This window comes from Bison bison, unplaced genomic scaffold (genome assembly GCF_000754665.1).
Source record: "Bison bison bison isolate TAMUID 2011002044 unplaced genomic scaffold, Bison_UMD1.0 scf7180017864499, whole genome shotgun sequence".
Classification (NCBI taxonomy): domain Eukaryota; kingdom Metazoa; phylum Chordata; class Mammalia; order Artiodactyla; family Bovidae; genus Bison; species Bison bison.
Window position 1 is genome coordinate 4,554,608 of NW_011495058.1, and position 22,628 is coordinate 4,577,235.

At 48.7% G+C, this 22,628-nt stretch overlaps 1 protein-coding gene and 1 long non-coding RNA gene across 2 annotated transcripts in view; one reads left to right on the top strand and one right to left on the bottom strand.

Annotated features, from left to right (window-relative positions):
- Nucleotides 1-6,015: 6,015 nt before the first annotated feature.
- On the bottom strand, nucleotides 6,016-12,732 carry LOC104980375. Its single transcript, XR_824255.1, has 3 exons — nucleotides 12,611-12,732; nucleotides 10,233-10,473; nucleotides 6,016-6,055 (listed from the first exon to the last, which is right to left on the bottom strand). It is a non-coding gene; the product is annotated as an uncharacterized LOC104980375 (long non-coding RNA).
- Nucleotides 12,733-12,943: 211 nt separating this feature from the next.
- The window catches only part of NPC1L1 (NPC1-like 1), a 21,958-nt gene continuing 12,273 nt past the window's right edge, over nucleotides 12,944-22,628 (top strand). The window contains exons 1-10 of the mRNA XM_010829047.1: nucleotides 12,944-13,070; nucleotides 14,044-15,575; nucleotides 18,091-18,191; nucleotides 18,601-18,773; nucleotides 19,015-19,143; nucleotides 19,555-19,737; nucleotides 20,843-20,957; nucleotides 21,088-21,215; nucleotides 21,677-21,814; nucleotides 22,095-22,184. Coding sequence (XP_010827349.1) covers nucleotides 13,017-13,070; nucleotides 14,044-15,575; nucleotides 18,091-18,191; nucleotides 18,601-18,773; nucleotides 19,015-19,143; nucleotides 19,555-19,737; nucleotides 20,843-20,957; nucleotides 21,088-21,215; nucleotides 21,677-21,814; nucleotides 22,095-22,184 — 2,643 coding nt within the window. The 5' untranslated portion in view covers nucleotides 12,944-13,016. The remainder of the gene's footprint in view (nucleotides 13,071-14,043; nucleotides 15,576-18,090; nucleotides 18,192-18,600; nucleotides 18,774-19,014; nucleotides 19,144-19,554; nucleotides 19,738-20,842; nucleotides 20,958-21,087; nucleotides 21,216-21,676; nucleotides 21,815-22,094; nucleotides 22,185-22,628) is intronic.

Sequence of the window (22,628 nt, forward strand, 5' to 3'; positions counted from 1 at the left end):
CTCACAGCACCCTCAAACTTAAATGCACACCTGGATCACAGAGTCTTCTCGGAAGGCAGGTTTCATCCAGCTGGCTTGGGGCAGGGCCAGAGATTCTGTATTTCTAACAACCTCCCTCCTGAGGGAGCCTGATGCTGTGGGATCCCAGACCAGCCCTTAAGAGGCAAGCTTTAATGTCCACACACCCATCCCATTTTAAAGATTGGAAAACTGAGGTTCAGAGAGAATAAGTAGGCAGCTTAGGGCTGCCCAGTTAAGTGGCAGAGTGGGAGGGTGCTCAGATCAGTGGGCTCTACTTTGGAACCTAAGGCTCAGCCCTGCCCTGTCCCTTCTCTGAGTCTGACCTTGATCTGTGAGGTGCAGTGATGAAGCCTATAACTTTCTAACCTAAGTATATCCCATGCAATGTTTATGACATACTAAAACATTATTAGCTGCTTCTTTGAAATTTAAATCCCACTGGTCAGGACTTCCTTGGGGGTCCAGCTGTTAAGACTCCATGCTTCCAATGCAGGGATGCAGGGGCTTGGGTTCTGTCCCTGGTCGGGGAACTAAGATCCCACATGCTGTGTGGCCTGGTCAAAGTTAAAAAAAAAATCTCCCTGGGTGTCTTCCTCCATATTTACTAAATTTGACAGCCCTGGAGTGTGAAACCTTTCTGGCCTGGACATGGCCTCCTCCAGGAAGACTGTCTGACTTCCGGCCTGGGCTGGGCATTTTTTTCTCAGTATGTCTCTAATACTGCCCTTGACCTCATTAGGGTTTTCTCTAACCCCTTGTCTCTACCCTGGCCTGGGAGCTCTTGGAGGCAGGCACCATGCTGAGTTGTCAGTGGGTTCCTGGGCTCAGGAACTGGGACTCACAGGTGTTGATAAAAGCTTTTCCCCTGAGAGTGTCCCTGGTCCCTTGGGGGTCATTCATTTTCATAACCCTCTCTCCTCTCCAACTGAGGCTCTTGAGCACTATTTCCATTTAAAAGTGAAAGGAAGGATGTGCCAAGCAGGCTGGACTCTGCTGCCCTACCCAAAGGGCTGGACACTCCCTTCGAGTCACCTCTGTGACTCAAGGTGGAGACTGGGCTGTGGGCCTGGGCCATCCTTCGTGTGAACCCGCAGGCCTTCCCTGCCTCAGCAGTGGGCTGGGGAAACAGGCTCCCAAGATGCCGATAGCTTCCCTGCAGGGGATGGGGACAAAGGACCAGACAGCCTTGAGCTTTCTGGCTTCCACACCAGTGCATCCAGACCGCGACTGAGTTGCAGGGAAAGATTGTCTCATACGTTTACTGAAATACATAGATTGGACCCTTATATGTTCAATATCTTCCAGGAACCAGGAACTCAGCTTCCAAGAGCAAAACACAAACATAAGGCAACCGAGAAGCCAAGTGGTGTGATGGCGGGAGCATATGGCCAGCCTGCATGGGCCGGGGATTGTGGGCAAAGTCCCCACCGCGATGGAGAATTCCATGCAAGCTGTGAAGGACAGGCAGGTTTGGGGAGGACTTGGAGGGGGTTTTGTGGCATCACAGCTGAGCTGGGGGAAAGGGACCCACAGCACATTTGCAAAGCAGTGAGCAGGTTAGCTGGCTTAGCAAAGGCTGCACAGGGCTGTAGTTCTCAACTGGGGTGATTTGCCCCAACGGGGCCTCTGGCAAGGAGTGGAGACAGTTTAAATCATCACATGTGGGAGTGGTGGATGCTCCTGGCATCTAGGGGGTTGAAGCTAGGGATGCTCTTAAATCCTACAGAGCCCAGGGCAGCTCCCGCATTGAAGAGTTATCAGGCTCAAAACGTCCATGGAGTCCTGCAAGCAACAATAGGGGAGGGCATGCTGAGAACCAGGTGGGAGAGAGCAGGGGCTTCTAGGCATGTTCCTCAGGAGTGCATATAGTTGCAGTAAGAGAAACTCCAGGATAAGGATGTGAATGAACAAGGGTCAGAATAACTGGATGACTGTGGACTTGGAGCAACATCACTGCCGTACCATTATGGATCCCGATTCTTCCATCTTCCTGCCCTGCCATCTTTCTTTTTTTGTAATTGTGGTAAAGGATACATAACATAAACTTGATCATCTTAATCATTTTCAGTGTATGATCTACATTGCTGAAAGGTGAAGTATATGAAGTAAATTCACATTGTTGTGGATTCACTACTATCCACCTCCAAAACGTTTTCACCTCCCCAAACTGAAACTCTATACCCATTAAATGGTAACTTCCAACCCACTGTAGGAGCTCCTGGAAACCACCATTCTATTTTTTTGTCTCTAGGAGTTTGACCACTCTAGGGTCCTCATATGTGTGGAATCATACAGTATTTGTCCTTTTGTGTCTGGCTTATTTCATTTAGCTTAATATCTTTGAGTTTCATCCATGTAGTAGCATGTATCAGAATTTCATTCCTTTTTTGTGGCTGAATAATATTCCAAGCCTGTATATGCCACATTTTATCCATTCACCTGTTGATGGGTGCTTGGGTTGTTCCCACCTTTGGGCTGTTGTGAATAGTGCAGCAATGAACATTGGTGTACAACTATTCCTGCTTTCAATTCTTTCCGAGTTGATTTCTTTGTAATGACACATTTTGATTCTGTTCTTGTTTTCTCTTGTTTATAGTGTATAGCTGTGTTTTTTGGTAGATAGCACGGACATTACATATAAATCCTAAAATCAGTCAGTCAGTTCAGTCACTCAGTCGTGTCCGACTCTTTGCGACCCCATGAATCGCAGCACGCCAGGCCTCCCTGTCCATCACCAACTCCCGGAGTCCACCCAAACCCATTTCAATTGAGTTGGTGATGCCATCCAACCATCTCATCCTCTGTCGTTCCCTTCTCCTCCTGCCCTCAATCTTTCCCAGCATCAGGGGCTTTTCAAATGAGTCAGCTCTCAAATCCTAAAATACAACTATCTAATCTGAATTGATGATAACAATGTCAAAGAATACAAAGCTCTATTCCTATACAACTTCATCTTCACTTTATATTACTGATGTCACAAATAACATCTTCTTACAGTGTTTGACCAATACAAATCAAATTATAATTTTCATGAGTTTGTCTTTTAAATCATGTAGCAAATTTAAAAATATAGTTACAAACCAAAGTTGCAACAATACTGGCTTCTATATTTGCACATATATTTACTTTACCAGAGACCTATATTTCTTTAAGTATCTTTGAGTTCTGTGTCCTTTCATTTCAACCTGAAGAACTCCCTTTAGTATTTCATGTAGGGCAGATCTAGTGGTAATGAACTCTTTCAGCTTTTATTTAGGAGTTTCTTAATTTCTTCCTTATTATTGAAGGGTAATTATGATATATATAGTATTATTGATGTTACTTTCTTTCAGGACTTTAAACAAGTAATACCTACTGCCTCTGGCTTCCAAAGTTTCTGATGAGAAATCACTTTATAATCTTACTGAATCAAATTTATACATGATGCGTCACTTCTCTCTTGCTGCCTTCAAGGTTATCTCTTTGTCTTTGGCCTTTGACAGTTGATTATATATAGTGTACCCTGGTATGGATCTCTTTATGTTTATTCTACTTGAAGCAATGATTTATATCTTTGAGAAAATCTGGGAAGTTTTTGGCCATTATTTCTTCAAATACTCTTTCTTCCCTTTTCTCTCTACTCTTCCTTGGACTCCCATAATATATATGTTGCTTTGCTTGATAGTGTCCTAAAGTCTCATAGTCTTGTCAGTTTTGTCTCAAGCTTTTTTATTTCTGTTCTGTATTCAAGTCCACTGATCATTTCTTCTGCTTACTTACATCTGCTGTTGAACCCTTCTAATGGATTTTTCATTTCAGTTATTATACTTCAAGCTTCAGAATTTCCTTTTGGTTTCTTTTTAGATTTTCTCTTTGTTGATATTATAATTTTGTCAATACATTTTTTCCTAATTTCCTTTAGTTCTTTGTACCTTCACTCGCACCCCCCCCATTGCCTTCTTGAATATATTTTTTAAGAAACTAAACGTTTAAAAATATTTAATTATTTGGCTGCACTGGATCTTAGTTGTAGGATGGGTATCTTTGATCTTCGTTGAAGCATGTAAAATGTTTAGTTGCACCATTTGAATTCTTAGTTATGATATGTGGGACCTAGTTTCTTGACCAGAGATCGAACCCAGGCTCTCTGCATTGGGAGCACAGAGTTTTAACTACAGGTTCACCAGGGAATTCCCCAAAATAGACTTTAAATAAAAAAGTTTACAAGAGACAAAGAAGAACCTTGTATATTAATAAAAGATTCAATATAAGAAAAATAATTTTATATAAACATTTATGCACCTGATGGCAGACCATCAAAATCTATGAAGCAGAACTTGACAGAATTAAAGTGAGAAACAAAGTTCTACAATAATAGTAGGAGAGTTCAATATCTCACTCTCAATAGTAAGGAAATAGAGGACTTGAACAACATGTTAAACCAACTAGATCTAACAGGCAAATACAGCACACTCTGCCCAACAACAACACAATACACACTCTTTAAAATTCACAGTTTTTTTCAAATACAATGGAATTAGGTCACAAAGTCTCAACATTTGAAAAGATAGATATAATGTGATATATATCCTCTGATCAAAACTGAATGAATTTAGAAATAAATAATAGAAGGAAAACCGGAAAATTTGTAAACTTGTGGAAACTGTACTTAATTTTTAAACTCTTAAACAATCAATCACTCAAAAAACAAATCACAAGAGAAATTAGAAAATAATTAGAGATGAATGAAATGAAAACACAATATACTAAAACCCATGTGATGCAGTGAAAGTGGTGTTAAGAAGGTATTTATAGTTGTAAACAAGAAAGATTGCAAATTGATAGTCTAACTTTACAACATAAAGAATTAGAGAAAGAGGAACAAACTAAACCCAAAGCTAGCAGGAGGGAGGAAATAATGAAGATTAGAGCAGAGATAAATGAAATGAAGAATAGAAAAACTGTATAGAAAATTAATGAAATTAGAAATTGGTTCTTTAAAAGCATCAACAAAATTGACAAACATTGGTTAGAATCAAGAAAAGGAAGAGGGAAGACTGCAATTATAAAATTTTAAAAATGTAACTGAGGACATTACTACAAATTCTACAGAAATAAAGTATAAGAGAGTACAGTGAACAATTCAGATCAGATCAGATCAGTCGCTCAGTTGTGTCCAACTCTTTGCAACCCCATGAATCGCAGCACACCAGGCCTCCCTGTCCATCACCAACTCCTGGAGTTCACTGAGACTCAACGTCCATCGAGTCAGTGATGCCATCCAGCCATCTCACCCTCTGTTGTCCCCTTCTCCTCTTGCCCCCAATCCCCCCTAGCATCAGAGTCTTTTCCAATGAGTCAACTCTTCACATGAGGTGGCCAAAGTACTGGAGTTTCAGCTTTAGCATCATTCCTTCCAAAGAAATCCCAGGGCTGATCTCCTTCAGAATGGACTGGTTGGATCTCCCTGCAGTCCAAGGGACTCTCAGGAGTCTTCTCCAACACCACACTTCAAAAGCATCAATTCTTCGGCGCTCAGTCTTCTTTATAGTCCAACTCTCACATCCATACACGACCACAGGAAAAACCATAGCCTTGACTAGATGAACCTTTGTTGGCAAGGTAATGTCTCTGCTTTTGAACATGCTATCTAGGTTGGTCATAACTTTCCTTCCAAGGAGTAAGCGTCTTTTAATTTCATGGCTGCAGTCACCATCTGTAGTGATTTTGGAGCCCAGAAAAATAAAGTCTGACACTGTTTCCACTGTTTCCCCATCTATTTCCCATGAAGTGATGGGACCGGATGCCATGATCTTCATTTTCTGAATGTTGAGCTTTAAGCCAACTTTTTCACTCTCCACTTTCACTTTCATCAAGAGGCTTTTGAGTTCCTCTTCACTTTCTGCCATAAGGGTGGTGTCATCTGCATATCTGAGGTTATTGATATTTCTCCCGGCAATCTTGATTCCAGCTTGTGCTTCCTCCAGCCCAGCGTTTCTCATGATGTGAACAATTGCATGCCAACAAATTAGAGAAATATAAAATGAACAAATTCCTAGAAACACAAAATTTACCAAGAATAAATTATAAAGAAACAGATCATCTGAATAGACCTAAAACTAGTAAGCAGATTGAAGCATAATAAAATATCTCCTAATAAAGAAAAGTTCTGGACCTGACAGCTTCACTGGTGAATTGTACCAGACATTTTAAGAATGAACACTAATACTCCTCAAATTCTTCCAAAAAATCAAAGAGGAAGGAACATTTTCCAATTCATTCTATGAGAACAGCATTGCCCTGACACCAAAGCCAGACAAAGGTAGAAGATAAAACTACAGAACAATATCCCTCATGAAAACTGAGGCAAAAATCATCAACAAAATATGAGCAAACAGAATTCAGCAGCGTGTTAAAAAAAATTATACAGCATGACCAAGTGAGAGTTACTTGTTAAATGGAAAAATGTTTCAACATACTAAAATCAATCAATTTAATATGCCACATCAACGAAATGAAGGGAAATAAACCCACTGTATCATCTCAATTGATGCAGGAAAGAATTTCACAAAATCCAATATGTTTTCATGATTTAAAAAGAAAACACTCAGTAAATGAGGACTAAAAGGAATACTTCATCACAATAAAGGTCATATATGGAAAAACCCACAGCCAACAGTGTACTCAGTGATGAAAGACTGAAAGCTTTTTCTCTAAGGTCAGAAACATGGCAAGGATACTCACTTTAATCACTTCTTTTCAACATAGTTCTGGCAGTTCTAGTCAAAGTAATTAGGCAAGAAAAAGAAATAAAAGGCATCCAGATTGGAAAGGAAGAAGTAAAATGATCACTGTTTGCAGATAATATGATCTTATATGTAGAAAACCCTAAAGATTACACAAAAATACTTGTTAGAACTTAATAAATGAATTCAGTAAAGTTGCAGTATACAAAGTCAACCCATAATCTCCATACATGACACAATTCTGTACACACAATTCAAAAAACAATTCCATCTATAATGGCATCAAAAAGAATGCAATACCAAGGAATTACCTTCTTTAGTAAAAAGGAGGTGAAAGACTCATACACCGAAAACAACAAAACATCACTGAAAGAAATTGAAGATGATGTAAATAAATTGAAAAACTTCCAGTGTTCATGGGTTGGAAGACAATATTGTTAAGGTGTCGATACTATCCAGAGCAATGTACAGATCCAGTGCAATTTGTATCAAAAGTCCAATGATAGCTTTCACAGAAAGAGAAAAACACACCCTAAAATTTATATTGGAACCTCAACAGCTAAAACAATTTTGACAAAGAACAGAGACAGAGCACTTACACTTCCTGATTTAAAGAATTATCACAAAACTATGTAAGCAAAGCAACATAGTATTGGCATAAAGCCAGAGAATAGAATAGAATAGAAAAGAAAGCTCAGAAATAAACACCTGCATGTATAGTCAAATGATTTTTTGATAAGAAGACCAAGACCATTCAATGGAAAAACTGTCCATTCCCCCATTGTCCATTCGGGGGAATGGACAGTCTTTTCAACACATGCTGGGAAAATTAGATATCCCCTTACAAAAGAAAGACGTCAGACCCACACTAATACCATATACGCAAGAGACCAAAGACCTAAACTTCAGAGCTGAAAAACTACAAAACTCTTAGAATAAAATATAGGACAAAGTTTTTATAACACTGGAGTTGGCAATGATTCCTTGGGTGTGACACTAGCAGCACACTTAGCAAAAGGAAGAGTAAACAAAATTGACGTCATGAAAATTAACTTTTTGCATCAAAAGTCACTGTCAACATAGTAAAAATACAACCCACAGGATGGGAGAAAACATTTGCAAATGATATATCTGACAAAAGATTAACATGCAGAATATAGAAAGAGCTCTTAAAACTCAACATCAAAAAACAAAACAAAAAAACAACCTATTTAAAAAATTGGTGAAGGACTTGAATAGATGTTTCTCCAAAGAAAATATATGAATGACTAATTAGTATATGAAAAGATGCTCATAAAGGAATTGAAAATCAAAACTACAACGGGATACCACCTCACACCCATTTAGGATGGGTACTATCAAAAAACCAGAAAATCACAGGCGTTGGCAAAGAAATGGACAAATTAGAACACTTGTGCACTGTTGGTGGTAACATAAAATGGTATAGCTGCTGTGGAAAAAGGTATGGTGGGTCCTCAAAAAATAAAAAATAGAACTGCCATATGGTCCCATAATTCCATGTCTAGGTATATTCTCCAAAGAACTGAAGCAGAGTCTGGAAGAGATGTTGTACATCCGTGTTCACAGTAGCATTATTCATAATAGCCCAAAAGTGGAAGCAAGTGTCCTTTGACGGATGGGTAAGCAAAATATGGGTGTATACATACAAGGACTGTTATTCAGTCTTAATAAAGAAGGAAATTTTGCAATATGTTATAAGATAGATGAATCTTGAGGACATTGTGTTAAGGAAAATAGACCAGTAACAAAAAGACAAACACTGTATGATTCTACTCATATAAGGTAGTTAGAGTAGTCAGATTTATAAAGGCAGAAAGAATGGTGGTTGCCAGAGGCTGGGAGGAGGGGAAGATTGGGTGCCAATGTTTCATGATATCGAAGTTCAGTTTTACAGGGTGAAATGAGTTAAGAGGATAAATGATGTTGATGGTAGCACTTATTTATATTTAATGTATTTAATACCTCTGAACTGTACACTTAAAAATGGTTAGATGGTAAATTTTGTTATGTGTATTTCATGGACCATAAAAAAGGTATACACACTACTCGGCCATGAAAAAGAAGGAAATCATGCCATTTGCAGCAACATGGATGCAACTAGAGATGATCATACTAAGTGAAGTCAGAAAGACAAATATCATATGATATCACTCAAATGTGGAATCTAAAATGATGGCACACGTGAACCCATGTATAAAATAGAAACAGATTCACAGACAGAGAATAGACTTGTGGTTGCCAAGGGGAGAGGCAGAGGGATGCACCAGGAGTTCGGGGTTAGCAGATGTAAACTATGACATTTAGAATGGATGAACAAGGTTCTAATGTATAGCGCAGGGAACTATATCTAACCTCCTGTGATTAGCCACAATGGAAGAGAATATATATATATATGTGTGTGTGTGTGTGTGTGTGTGTGTCGAAGAAGGCAATGGCACCCCACTCCAGTACTCTTGCCTGGAAAATCCCATGGCTGGAGGAGCCTGGAAGGCTGTAGTCCATGGGGTCGCTGAGGGTTGAACACGACTGAGCGACTTCACTTTCACTTTTCACTTTCATGCATTGGAGAAGGAAATGGCAACCCATTCCAGTGTTCTTGCCTGGAGAATCCCAGGGACGGGGAAGCCTGGTGGGCTGCCGTCTATGGGGTCGCACAGAGTCGGACACGACTGAAGCGACTTAGCATAGCATGTGTGTGTGTATAACTGAGTCACTTTGCTATACAGCAGAGATTGTCACAACATTGCAAATCAACTATACTTCAGTAGGAAAAATAAAAGCACAAAGAGCTGTGGTTTTCAGCAGTTTGGATTTGGGGAGAGGGAAGGATGAATAGGTAGAGCATACCAAGGGGATTTTTAGGCCAAGACACTATTCTGTATAATATTATGGTGGTGGATACATGTCATTATACATTTGTCAAATCCCATAGAATGTGCAATACCAAGAGGGAACTCGAAGGTGAACTATGGACTTCAGTGAATAATAATATGTCAATATTAGCTCATTGATCGCAACAAATGTGCCATACATTAATGCCGGATGTTGATAATAGATGAAACTTTTGAAGGGATAAAGGGGCATCTGGGAACTGATACCTTCTGCTTAGTTAAAAACATTTTTTTTAATTAAAAGATTTATAAAGCTGTGTTTGCTTGGTTTTTCTGTAAACATAAGACTGCTCAAAAATTAATTTTTTTTTAAAAGAAGTCTTCACATTGGGCAGAACAGGATCACGGGACCACTGCTGGTTGCAAAGGAGGCTGGGAGAGCAGGGAATAGCATCTTTCACCTGGACTATAAACACAGCCCTTCACCAAATAGAATCAGGATCTGATGGCAAAGATGAAAGCTCCACAAGATGACCAGGCTTGACATCTTAACCTGCAGGCTGGTTACCCCCCAGGAGCCAGAAATTACCAAAGGCTGTTCACATCCCTGCTAGTCAGAGCATAGCACACGTACCTATCCAGGTGCCACGGCCTGGACCAGTGACCAGTAGAGCATTGCAGTCATACCTTGACCTCTCAGCCCAGACTGTAGACCCTCTGCAGGCTCCTGGGATGCACAGCGGCCAGTCAGTGAGGGGAGCTGAGTCAGCCAGGCATCCCTGACCATAGGAGGGCCGTCCTTGCCACCTCCTGAGCTTAGGGATGGTGTTCAGTTCCAGTTCTCTCTCTGCTACTGCTCAAACATATTCAATCCCCTTAGTAATAAAGGAAAATTGAAAATGAGGCATCTTTCTACAGTTATTAAATGTGTAAATCTTGATAACAGATCGAACAGATCGATGAGGCTAGTGATTTGGCATTTTTGATTTTTGCTGGTGTCAGTGAGAAGAATCACAGACCTGGGGAAATTCATGGGTGTCTACCATCACCAGACACCAACCAGAACCAATCAGCACCGATCAGTAATTATCAGGATAATTACTCAATATATCCTAGATTAGATTAGCCCAAGGAGAAAGCTGATGAACTCTGTGTGCTTAGGGTTGTAAACTTGGTACTCTTTAACACTCCAATCTCATCTCTAGAATCCCGGATTAAGGAAGGTAAACATGAAATAGAGGAAACAGAGTTAGGCAAGAAGATAGTCACCCAAAACTTGTTTATTGGAAGCAGCCTGACCTTTGGCACGAGGAAAGCAGACGATCCATCACTGTGGGACACAACCCAGTGACACATGTGCTAGTCAGAGAGTAAAGGAAGCGTTGAGTCTGTGTTAAAAGTCAGGAGATAAAGTGGGATACAGGAGTGTACAGGAACTGTGGTCACAACTGAAGTCTGTGCCCCAGGGCATGACCTCAGAGACCCCACATGCACAGGGAGCCTGGTGGTGCGTCTGTGGCTGAGCGTTTTCCTCTGTAACTCAGAACTGGCTGGTACTGCTCTCACCCTGTGCGTGTCTCAGAGAAGACTGCAGATACCGTACATCTGGGCTCCGTCTCTATGGGCCTCCCCCTGGGAACGAACTAGATCGAGGGGGTGTGCCTGGGGGCTCCACACATGACAGGGGGGGGCCTGAGACTGAATCTGCAGGGAGTGTCCTCAACCAGCAACCAAAGAAAATGATGGACAAGCCCACACCCTCTGGGGCAGTCTCCCCGCCATTTCCCAGCGGATCTCTGTGGGCATACAGATGCCCACATGGGAGCCTACTCTTTTTTTTTTTTTTGACTGTAAAGCATAGCGTGTGGGATCTTAGTTCCCTGACTAGGGATTGAACCTATGCCCCCTGTAATGGACGTGCAGAGTCTTAACCACTGGACCACCAGGGAAGTCTCAAGAGCCCACTCTTCAATGCACCCTGGTCAATTCTTTCCATGTCCTGGCTCATCCTTGCTATCTGGTACTGCCCTCTGGGATCACCTTCCAAATCAACTATTCATACTGGAATCCCTGTCTCAGCATCTCCTTCTCAGGGAAGACATCTAGGAAAGAGAACAGAGCCCATAGCTGTGGGCTGGAGTCCTCAGCATCTGCCAGTCAGGGTGTGTGGGGGCAGGGCCAGGAAGATGCCGGAGGGAAGTCACTGCACACAGGCAGGCCCTGGGCCATTGACTCTCCTCTCCACTGTGGCTGATTCCAGGTTTAGGGATCTGTCTGCTCCTGCCCCCGCATCCCCCCCTTGGCGTCTGGTTCCCTTCCTCTTGGCTTCTGTCTTCCCCCGTATGTGTTGGGTAGCTCCCTCTGAGTCAGGCCAGCGTCCATGAAACAAACACAAGACCAGGGAGATAGCAGGTTCCTTCCTGCTACTGCCTCTGGCAGGTGGCCACAGGGGAGATTAGTCTCCATAGGCTGCCCTTATCAGCTCAGCCTTGGCATGGGGGCCAAGGTCTGGCCCATTCTGGTGATAGTGAGCCCAAGGAAGCCTTCAGAGATGCCTATCTGGAGGGAGCAGGGGTGAGTGCAGAGTACCTGGGCCCATGGAGGGTGGGGCTGCTCGCCTGGGTCTCCCAGAAACACTCGGCCCCCTCCACGGTGGGTGGGGACAGACCCAGGCAAGGGACATAAGGGAGGGGGCCAGGGCTGAAGAGCAAGGCTGTGGCTCTCAGCCCTGGGATCTCTGTGCGCTGTCAGACGCCAGCGAGCTGGGCCGTCCCCTCTACCCGCAGGAGGAGACTATTGTCCCTGCGTCACTCGACTCCCCACTGCCCCCTCTGTTATCGGATTGTTAATATTAATTAACAACAGTTGCTAAGGATGACAGTGCAAGGGTGTGCCCTAGCCAGAGCTGGCCTGGACCCAAGAGGGCACTGAGGAGAGTAGGGGTCTGAGGCTTGGGATCTGGGGTGGCGGGTAGGGGTGGTAGAGTTTCGGAGGGCCAGTGTCCAGACCCACCTGAGTCTCCCTCTTCTCCTGGGCCTGGTAGCTCCTGCAGCCGAGGCTGTGTGGGAAACTCTCGGCAGGTCGCTGGCTGGCCCAGCCCTCCGGCCTTGGTCACTTTGGGAAGTGGGTAAAGGGGAGACCCTGAGAGGCTCATCTGAGAGGGTGGGACCAAAGGTGGGAGGGACAAGTGATCCATCGATCATTAACTAGCTAAGAGCCCTGGGAGGCACAGGGCTCAGCCCCATTGGTCCCCAACCCAGTCAGGTGATGCTGTCCCTGGTAGGGAAGCTGCCCTGTAGTCCGTCCCCAGTTTCAGTATATGTACGGCTGAAGTGGGCTCTGGCATTGTCAGGAGCCGGCCCTTGGCTGTCCCCAAGGCCTGGCCTCACTTACCCTCTGACCCCTGCCCAGTGCCAGGATGGTGGAGACTGGCCTGAAGGGCTGGACGCTCTGGGCCCTGCTCCTGCACTTGGTGAGTCCCAATCCCTGTGTCCTCTCTGGGCAAGGGCTGCTTGGCAAATGTGAGAGAGGGCCAGGGGTCTGCAGATGGGGGCAATTTTTACATAGATGAGGGATGCCAGGCACCCTAGAGAAGAGGTGCAGGTTGGGAGTCTTGGGCTGCTCAAGTCTCCAGATGATGGGGTCAGATGGACACAAGCATGGGGAATGGGACAGGTGGCTTGGGTGTGACCAAGTTCTTCCCATCCCTGGTCTGCTGTGGGTGTCCTGGCCTAAGGTGGCTCGTGGGAGGTTAAAGGAAGATCCAGTCCTGGGGTGCTGATGAGGTGGATTCAAGGGGAGAATCACCCACAGAGGATTTGGCATCCAGGGAGGAGGTCCGAGGTTCTTACCTCTCAAGTTGCCTGCTCATTTCCACGTCTGAGGAGGTGGGTGAAGGTTTTCAGCTCCTGGCAGGTGAAGGCAGGGGAAGCTCTGCTCAGATTCTCCAAGAGGGGTCCCGGCCTCTGGGTGTGGTCTGCAGTTTGGTCATGGTGGTGGCTGACTGCTATGGCAATGATGCCCGAGGCACACAGGGCCTGCATCCACATGGCTCCTGGGAGTCAGTCCCTTGACTTGTCCAGGGGCCACTTTTTCTCAGGAGGACCACACAGGGGTCCAGGGGTCTTCTGGGTGACCCTGTTCTCTCCCAGATATGTCAGGTCACCTCTTTCTTCAGTGACCCTGTCACTCAGGGTCAACCAGGCCTTCACCCATCCGCTCACAATCCTTAGACACCGCCGAGAGTCCCATGTGCTACTTGGGCATCCCATCTCCTCCAGTGCTCCCCTGGACCCCCTGGCATCCTGGAGCTGCCCGACGTCCACCCCTCACCTGCCCTGTTTGGCATCATTCCCCACGCCCTCCCTGGCTGCCCACTGCCCCATCAGCTACCCAGAGGTGCTGGCCAGCGCTGGGGCCCGTGGTGACACTGCCCTGTTCCACAGGCCCAGAGTGAGGTCTACACACCCATACACCAGCCTGGCTACTGTGCCTTCTACGATGAGTGCGGGAAGAACCCGGAGCTGTCCGGAAGCCTGGCTTCGCTGTCCAATGTGTCCTGCCTGGATAACTCACCTGCTCGCCACATCACAGGTGACCACCTGGCCCTCCTACAAAGCATCTGTCCCCGTCTCTACACTGGCGCCAGCACCACCTACGCCTGCTGCTCCTCCAAGCAGCTGGTGGCCCTGGACATGAGCCTGCGGATCACCAAGGCCCTCCTCACTCGCTGTCCCGCCTGCTCTGACAACTTCGTGAGCCTGCACTGCCACAACACCTGCAGCCCCAACCAAAGCCTCTTCATCAATGTGACCCGAGTGGTCACACAGGGGGACAGCCAGTCCCAGGCCGTGGTGGCCTACGAGGCCTTCTACCAGCGCAGCTTTGCCGAGCAGACCTACAACTCCTGCAGCCGTGTGCGCATCCCCGCAGCTGCCACACTGGCCGTGGGCTCCATGTGTGGCGTCTATGGCTCTGCCCTCTGCAACGCCCAGCGCTGGCTCAATTTCCAGGGGGACACGAGCAATGGCCTGGCACCCCTGGACATCACCTTCCACCTGTGGGAGCCTAGCCAGGCCGAGGGGAGCGCAATACAGCCTCTAAATGATGAGGTCGTGCCCTGCAACCAGTCCCAGGGGGACGGTGCAGCGGCCTGTTCCTGCCAGGACTGTGCCGCCTCCTGCCCCGTGATTGCCCAGCCCCGGGCCCTGGACCCCACCTTCCGCCTGGGCCGGATGGAAGGGAGCCTGGTCCTCATTATCATCCTCTGTTCTCTCTTTGTCTTGCTCACGGCCTTCCTCCTGCGGTCCCGCCTGGCCGAGTGGTGCAGGGGCAAGCGCAAGACGCCCAAGCCCAAGGCAAGCATCAACCTGGCCCACAGGCTTAGCCTCTCCACCCACACCCTCCTCAGCCGCTGCTTCCAGTGGTGGGGCACTTGGGTGGCCTCATGGCCGCTGACCATCCTGGCGGTATCTGTGATTGTGGTGGTGGCCATGGCAGGGGGCCTGGCTTTTATAGAACTGACCACGGACCCCGTGGAGTTGTGGTCAGCCCCCAACAGCCTAGCCCGACGTGAGAAGGCGTTCCACGACAAGTATTTCGGCCCCTTCTTCCGAACCAGCCAGGTGTTCATGACAGCACCTCACCGGCCCAGCTATAGGTATGACTCCCTGCTGCTGGGGCCCAAGAACTTCAGCGGGATCCTGTCCTCGGATCTGCTGCTGGAGGTGCTGGAATTGCAGGAGAGGCTGCGGCATCTGCAGGTGTGGTCGCCAGAGGAGCAGCGGAACGTCTCCCTGCGGGACACCTGCTACGCCCCCCTCAACCCACATAACGCCAGTCTGTCCGACTGCTGCGTCAACAGCCTCCTGCAGTACTTCCAGAACAACCGCACTCAGCTGCTGCTCACAGCCAACCAGACGCTGTCAGGGCAGACCGCCCAGGTGGACTGGAGGGACCACTTCCTCTACTGCGCCAAGTGAGTCCTCCCGGGACCAGGTTCTGGGGTCAGCGTGGGCCTCGTGGGGCCCAGGCCGGGTACACATCTTGTATGGTTGAGGTGCTCTGCCTCTCGGTCACGTGGGCTGTGATGTGCCGTGTCTCTCCAAGTTCCTTCTTGGGTTCCGCATCCTCAGTGGAGTGCACGCTCGCCATACCTGATTCACACTTGACTGTCCTGGCCTCCACGTGGTCTTTCTGTAGCGCTCCTGATGTAGCTGGACTCGTCCTTGCATGTTCTTGGTTTAAGGGTCACAGAGCAATCTGAAGGCCCTGCTCACTGGTGTGCTTTGTAGTTTCCCTTCTTTGCTTCTGTGCTGGGCCTGGGTGCAGGCCAGCAGGGCCATGGGCAGCCCAGGAGGTGCCCCGGGCCTGGGCAGGGGCCTGGGCCAGGTGCCCTGTGCAGGTTGTTTGGGGCTTGGTCCCCAGCTGCGTCCACTTGGCTGTGGTGCAAGCAGGAAGCCAGTGAAGCTTATGGGTCTTAGGACCAAGAGTGGAGGTTTGAGAGCTACCAAGCCTTGAAGGGAGCAGGCTGGCTAGCAGCACTGAGGCCCCTGGGGTTGGAGTGGACAGAGGTCTTCAAATGCTTGGTCTCAGGGTCCCTTCACTCTTGACAAAAGACCAAGCACCCCTGAGAGCTGGGGTGTGGGTAGAGGTTATATTCACTGACATTTACCACATGAGAAAGTAAAACTGAGAAATGACAAAATAGTTAATTAATTCTGTAACAATAGCTATAATAGGCCCATTATATGCTGACACAAATAACATTTTTTATTTATTTATTTTTTTAAAGGAAATTATTAATTTTTTTTTTCTGTGCTGGGTCCTTGTTGTGGCAACAGGCTCTTTGTTGTGGTGCTCAAGCTTCTCACTGCGGTGGTTTGTCTTGCTGTGGAGCACAGGCTCAAAGGCACGCAGGCTTCAGTAGTTGTGGTTCATGGGCTCATTAGTTGTGGTGCACGCATGGGCCCAGCCGTTCTACAGCATGTTGGATCCTCATGGACCAGGGATGGAACCCGCGTCCCTCACACCAGTAGGCATACTCTCAACCACTGGACCACCAGGGAAGTCCCATAACATATTTTTATGAAAAAAAATCGTATTTTCTGTACTGAAAATATCAGGAGTGATCACAGTAACATTGTTTTAGATCTTTGCAAATCTCTTTGGGGTCTGGCTTAGCAGAAGATGCTGGATTCTGGCATCTGGTTCTGCATTTGGCCTGTTGGTTGAAGTGCAGCGAGAATGCTTGGCCGCACACCCACCCATGTAGCCAGAGGAGGGAAGTGTGTTGTCAAAGCCTTTCCAGAGAATTGTGGGTTTTCTTTACTACTTCATCTAACTCAGCAAGTGATGCTTTCTTAAATGTTAGCTGCAATATGAAACTAAAGCCATGTCAGTGAACAGTCTGTAGGCCACAGACTTGAGATCAAAGAAGGCTGAAAACAGAATGGCATCTTAGTGTTATTATGGACATAGTTTTGACTTTGTAGACCTTGAAAGGGTCTCTAGGGCTCCTGAGACCCTGGGTCACCCTGAATACCTCTGGATAAGAGTCAGGGCTCCCACCCCTCAGGCAAACCAAGTGTGGGCTGCTTCCCGGAGTCTGTGCCTCAGCCCCAGGGCTGGCCCTTGGGACTGGCAGGTCAGGGGAAGAAGCTCTGACTCTGGGTTTCCAGTCCTTTGTTGCTGTTCAGTCGCTCAGTCGTGTCTGACTCTTTGAGACCTGATGGACTGCAGCACGCCAGGCTTTCCTGTCCTTCAGTATCTCCCGGAGTTGCTCAAACTCATGTCCATTGACTTGATGACGCCGCCCAACCATCTCATCCATTCCAGTCCTTGAATTGCCTTTATTTTGATTTTGGATGCTCACAACTCTTGGGTGGCCTGATTATCCCCATTTCAGAGACAGGGAAACTGAGGCTCAGAGGGGTGTGGTCAACTGCTCAAGGTCACACAGCAACCGGCACTCCCCGCCAGCTGGTGACTCACAGGTGCACTCAAAATGAGTGCTTTGTCCAGGCACCTATGACCCATTTACAGAAAGGCCTCAGTGAGGGGTATGGAGACCCGACCACAGTTACAGAGCTGGAACATTGAATGAGGAAAGAAGGAGTTCCCACCTCAGGGCCTGGAGGGTTCTGGGCTGGTGGGAGGAGACCCCTGAGGGCAGTGTGAGGCCTGTGTGTCTCTGTTGGTGCTTAGGACTCAGGGAGGGGCTGGTACCAGAATCCAGCCGCCACTCCAGGGGAGTGTGTGTGATGCTCATCCACCTGCCAATCTGGAAGGAGATGATGGTGGAGCCAGGACCATGAGGCTGGTGTGAAGGGAAAATGAACTCGAGGTCCTGCTCAGGGAGCCCCAGTTCACTCTGGATTGGACCAAGAAATGTTCTGATTGGGGGTCAGGTGATGGTGCTGGGGTCTGGGGTGAGGTACAGGGGCCATGGTGGTCGGAGTGGGGTCAGGAAAGGTCCTTTTCTCTCCCACCAGTGCCCCCCTCACCTACAAAGATGGCACGGCCCTGGCCCTGAGCTGCATGGCTGACTATGGGGCACCCATCTTCCCCTTCCTCGCCGTGGGGGGCTACAAAGGTAAGCTCCGACCTCCCCAGGAGGCCAGTGAGTGGACATATGGGGCAGGAGTCATGGACAGAAGGATGGGAGAGGCCGTGGGGGCTTCCCACTGCCTGGGAGCGGCTGGGTCGGTGAGGGGCTCATGGGGACGACAGACCTGCCCATCCTGCATCCTTTCTCTGTCACTTATTGCATCTTCCGCCAACCCTGCTCAGGTTCTCTGGTTCTGTGCCTGAAACCACAGGTTTTGCCTTTGACTGATAGAGGGAAGTAGGATGTAGAATTACACAATGACTTGGACGAGGAGGGTGGGGGAGGAGAGGCAGGGGTGTGGCTGCAGTTGGGGGAGGGGAAGCAGGGGTGAGGCTGGAGTAGGGGGAGGAAGGCAGAGGTGTGGTTGGAGGTAGCTGAGCATTTTTCTTTCCAGGAAAGGACTATTCTGAGGCAGAGGCCCTGATCATGACCTTCTCCCTCAACAATTACCCTCCTGGGGACCCCAAGCTGGCCCAGGCTAAGCTCTGGGAGGCAGCCTTCTTGGAGGAGATGCGAGCCTTTCAGCGTCGGACGGCTGGTGTGTTCCAGGTCACATTCATGGCGGAGGTAGGGGCTGCAGGGTCCCTGGCTCTGGGGCAGACAGTTCAGGTGGTTTTGGTGGGGTCCTGTATCCCCATCCTGCCCTCACCCCTCCCAAGTGACCCTGAGCTAACGGGTGCCTGCCCAGGAGGATGGGGTGATGCTACAGCTGTTTGTGAGCCACGTCAGAGTTCACAGGGGCTCACATACACGGTGCCCTCTGGCCGAGCTCTTGGGTCAGGGGGTCTGGTCGGGTGTGTGTCCACAGCGTTCCCTGGAGGATGAGATCAACAGCACCACGGCCGAGGACCTGCCCATCTTTGCTGTTAGCTACCTTGTCATCTTCCTGTACATCTCCCTGGCCCTGGGCAGCTACTCCAGCTGGCGTCGGGTACCGGTGAGAAGTGAGAGGGGAGCTGTGAGGGTGAGCTGGCCCACCATCAGGGTGCCTAGAACTTTCCCAACCTACTGTCTAGAGCACTTCAAAACAGCAAAGTGGACATACCCAGGGTGGCTCTTCCAAGGGGTGATGCTTCTTGAAGTGTTCTGTTTCGAAAGGCCATGCGAGTTTTCACTCTGCTCATGACAACCCTCCCTCGACTTGTGCAAATGCGAAGTTGGTATTTACATAGTCTTACGATGCATACTCGAGGAAGAAGTGGTCAGGCTCACAGGACCTGCTCTCGAGAGGACGGCGCTGCAGAGTGGCCAAAGTGCAGAAGCTCAGAGCATGCAGCTCTCCTCTAACGAGGGTTGGGGCACATCGGGCAGCCCTGCAGCCAGGAGGCTGAGCCTGGTCCCATTGCAGGTGGACTCCAAGGCCACGCTGGGCCTGGGCGGGGTGGCCGTGGTGCTGGGAGCAGTCGTGGCCTCTATGGGCTTCTTCTCCTACCTGGGTGTCCCTTCCTCACTGGTGATCCTTCAAGTGGTGCCCTTCCTGGTGCTTGCCGTGGGGGCTGACAACATCTTCATCTTCGTTCTTGAGTACCAGGTAAGAGGGCAGAAGTTCTGCACACCCTCAGCTGCCCCTACACACCCAGGCATGGCCCCATGGGTTTGCTGGGTTTATTTCAGCCTCTTCCTAAGCACTGATGTCCATGTGTACAATTCCTGTAGAATACAGTGCTCTGTGTTTATCTTTCACATAAATGCATTTGTACCTCACATGTCTCCTGAACTTGCTCTCAGTTAGCCCCACATTGTGTCTGGCAAGAGTGTCACACAGCACATCTGTTACTGAGCCCAAGCTCATACTGCTCACTGCATGGCAGTCCAATAAATTGAGAGATGAGGTGCTGGGGAAAGGAATAGTGACTTTATTTGAAAGGTCAGCAGACTGAGAAGATGGTGGACTAGTGTCCCAAAGAACCACCTTACCTGAGTTAGAATTTAGACTTCTTTTATACTAAAAGGGGAAGTGGTGTGGCTGGGTGTTGCAAACCTTTTGGTGCCAGAATCTTTTATTCTTGCAGCTGTCAAAGTAGGTCCTAAACCCCTCCAACAAGGCAAATGTTAGATTCTGTTCTGCACCCTTTTAATCTCTATATGAATGGAAAAGTGTTATACCCTTTAAAGGTCAGAGCCTTGGCAATGGGCTGTCATGTATATTCCAGGCTCTGGGCAACATCCTTTTACAAAAGATCCAGAGACAGCAAGACTAAGCACAGGCAACAGAGCACAAAGGTTAGAGGTCCAATATGGAGTCATGTTTGTTCATCTCTGTTCTACACAGAGCCACCTCTGTCTTTGTAGTGCTAGGTAGCATTCCACGGAAAGACAAGTAGAATCTTTAGCCTCTCTTGTTAGTGAACATTTAGAGTTCTAGTGATGAGTCAGAGGAAGGATGCTATGGACATCCCAAAATACACCATGCGTTTCTCTGGGCCAGACCCTGAGAAGTGGAAGATGTGGCAGGGCAGAGTGTCACTGCCCCGCTGTCCCCACTGGGGAAGGTGGGGGCAGTTCCTCAGGCCTGGCTGCATCTCCAGGCAATGCCCATGCCTTGGGGAGTGAGGGCATGTGGCAGCTCCCAGCTGGCCTGTGAGGGACAGAGCCCTTGGTCAGATCTTGACCCTGTCCCTGCCATCCCCATGCAGAGGCTGCCTCGGAGGCCTGGGGAAGAACGGGAGGCCCACATCGGCCGAGCCCTGGGCAGAGTGGCCCCCAGCATGCTTCTCTGCAGCCTCTCTGAGGCCATCTGCTTCTTCTTAGGTGAGCCTGAGCAACCCCTCCCCACCAGGCACCGGGAGTTCTTAGGCTGGCAGCCCCCTTTCCCTCTATTCCCATCTGAGCAGGTGCCAGGCCCTGAGATTCACTCTTGACCCCCCTCCCCGTCCCCCAGGAGCCCTGACCCCCATGCCAGCTGTACGGACCTTTGCCCTGACCTCCGGCTTTGCAGTGCTTCTTGACTTCCTGCTACAGATGTCAGCCTTTGTGGCCCTGCTCTCCCTCGACAGCAGGAGGCAAGAGGTAGGGGTGGAGGCAAGGCCCAGGGACTCACCCTTGGTCCCCATCTTGGCTGGGGATGGAGTGGCTCCACTTTGCACAGAAGGCTCAGAGCATGGGGACTGAGTGTGGGAACAGCGTGCTGGAATGTTTAGGCCACAAAGTCCCTGATGTCCCATGGAAAATTAACTTTGTTTTGGTCATTTGGGGGAATATGATCAACCCTGCTAAAAGTACCTGAGGTCGTGAAATAAAGTATAAGTGAGAGATTGACAGGGAGGGAGCTCTTGTTTCGGTGATGGTGCAAAGTTCAAAGGTATTTTATCAAGGCCGAAAATGAAGATAAAGAAAAGAGCACACTGGCATGTCCCCATCATGCGGTGCTGGCACAGTCCACATGTGGAAGGTGACTCTCCCACTCCACGGGAGGGAAGTGGTCCCCAGGGTCTGTTTTGGGGTCATCTTGAGTGCCTTCCTCCTTCTAGGCCTCCCGGATGGACATCTGCTGTTGCAAGACAGCCCAGAAGCTGCCCCCGCCGAGCCAGGATGAGGGGCTCCTGCTCCGATTCTTCCGCAAGTTCTACGTCCCATTCCTGTTGCATTGGCTCACCCGCGTGGTCGTGGTGAGTGGGCGAGAGGGGCAGCAGGGGGACCTTATGCCACCCAGGGTTGGGGGGGCCTGGCAGTGTCTGGGGCGGGAGGGTCTGCTTAGCCTTGATCCTTGCCCGTGGTCATCGGAGGGGTCTGGAGCTTGCCCAGGTCCAGGGGCTGAAGCCGGGGCAGGGATGGGGGTGCTAAGATTCAAGTTGGCCCAACTCCAGAATGTTTCCTACAAGACCCGGTCCAGACCCAGACTGGGGAGTTGCTGGGTGGGAGGCTTTCAAGTGACGCTTCCCTTTCCAGGTGCTGCTCTTCCTGGCCCTGTTTGCAGCGAGCCTCTATTTCATGTGCTACATTAATGTGGGGCTGGACCAGCAGCTGGCTCTGCCCAAGGTGGGTGCCCTCCCTCCCCTCTCCTCAGTCCCCAAGGCTGTGAGGGCAATCAGCAGCACAGAGTGGATGGGTTGGCCTGAACCAGGGGTGTGGTAGGGGTGGGGGACCATTCATCATGCGGAGTTAGGAAGAGAAGCCATATTCTGCATGGAAAGTGCCTGAGTTCGGTTCCAGCCCCAGGCCACCAGAGGGAGACGACCAGGCAGCCGAGTGACTGGCCGTGGGAGCCGATTGTCCGGGCAGAATGACCAACACCTCAGTGAATGTCTGCCTAGTGCCAGATGCACAGTGCCTAGTGCCTAGTGCCTAGTGCCTGCCTCTCTGTCCTCAGGCCTGGGTTTTGCAGCAGCAAATGTCCCTGGACTGTCCTCGGAAAGACAGGGAGGGTTGGGGGCTCTGGGGAAGAAAAGACCTGGATGGTCTTGAGGGTTTTGGATGGAGGAG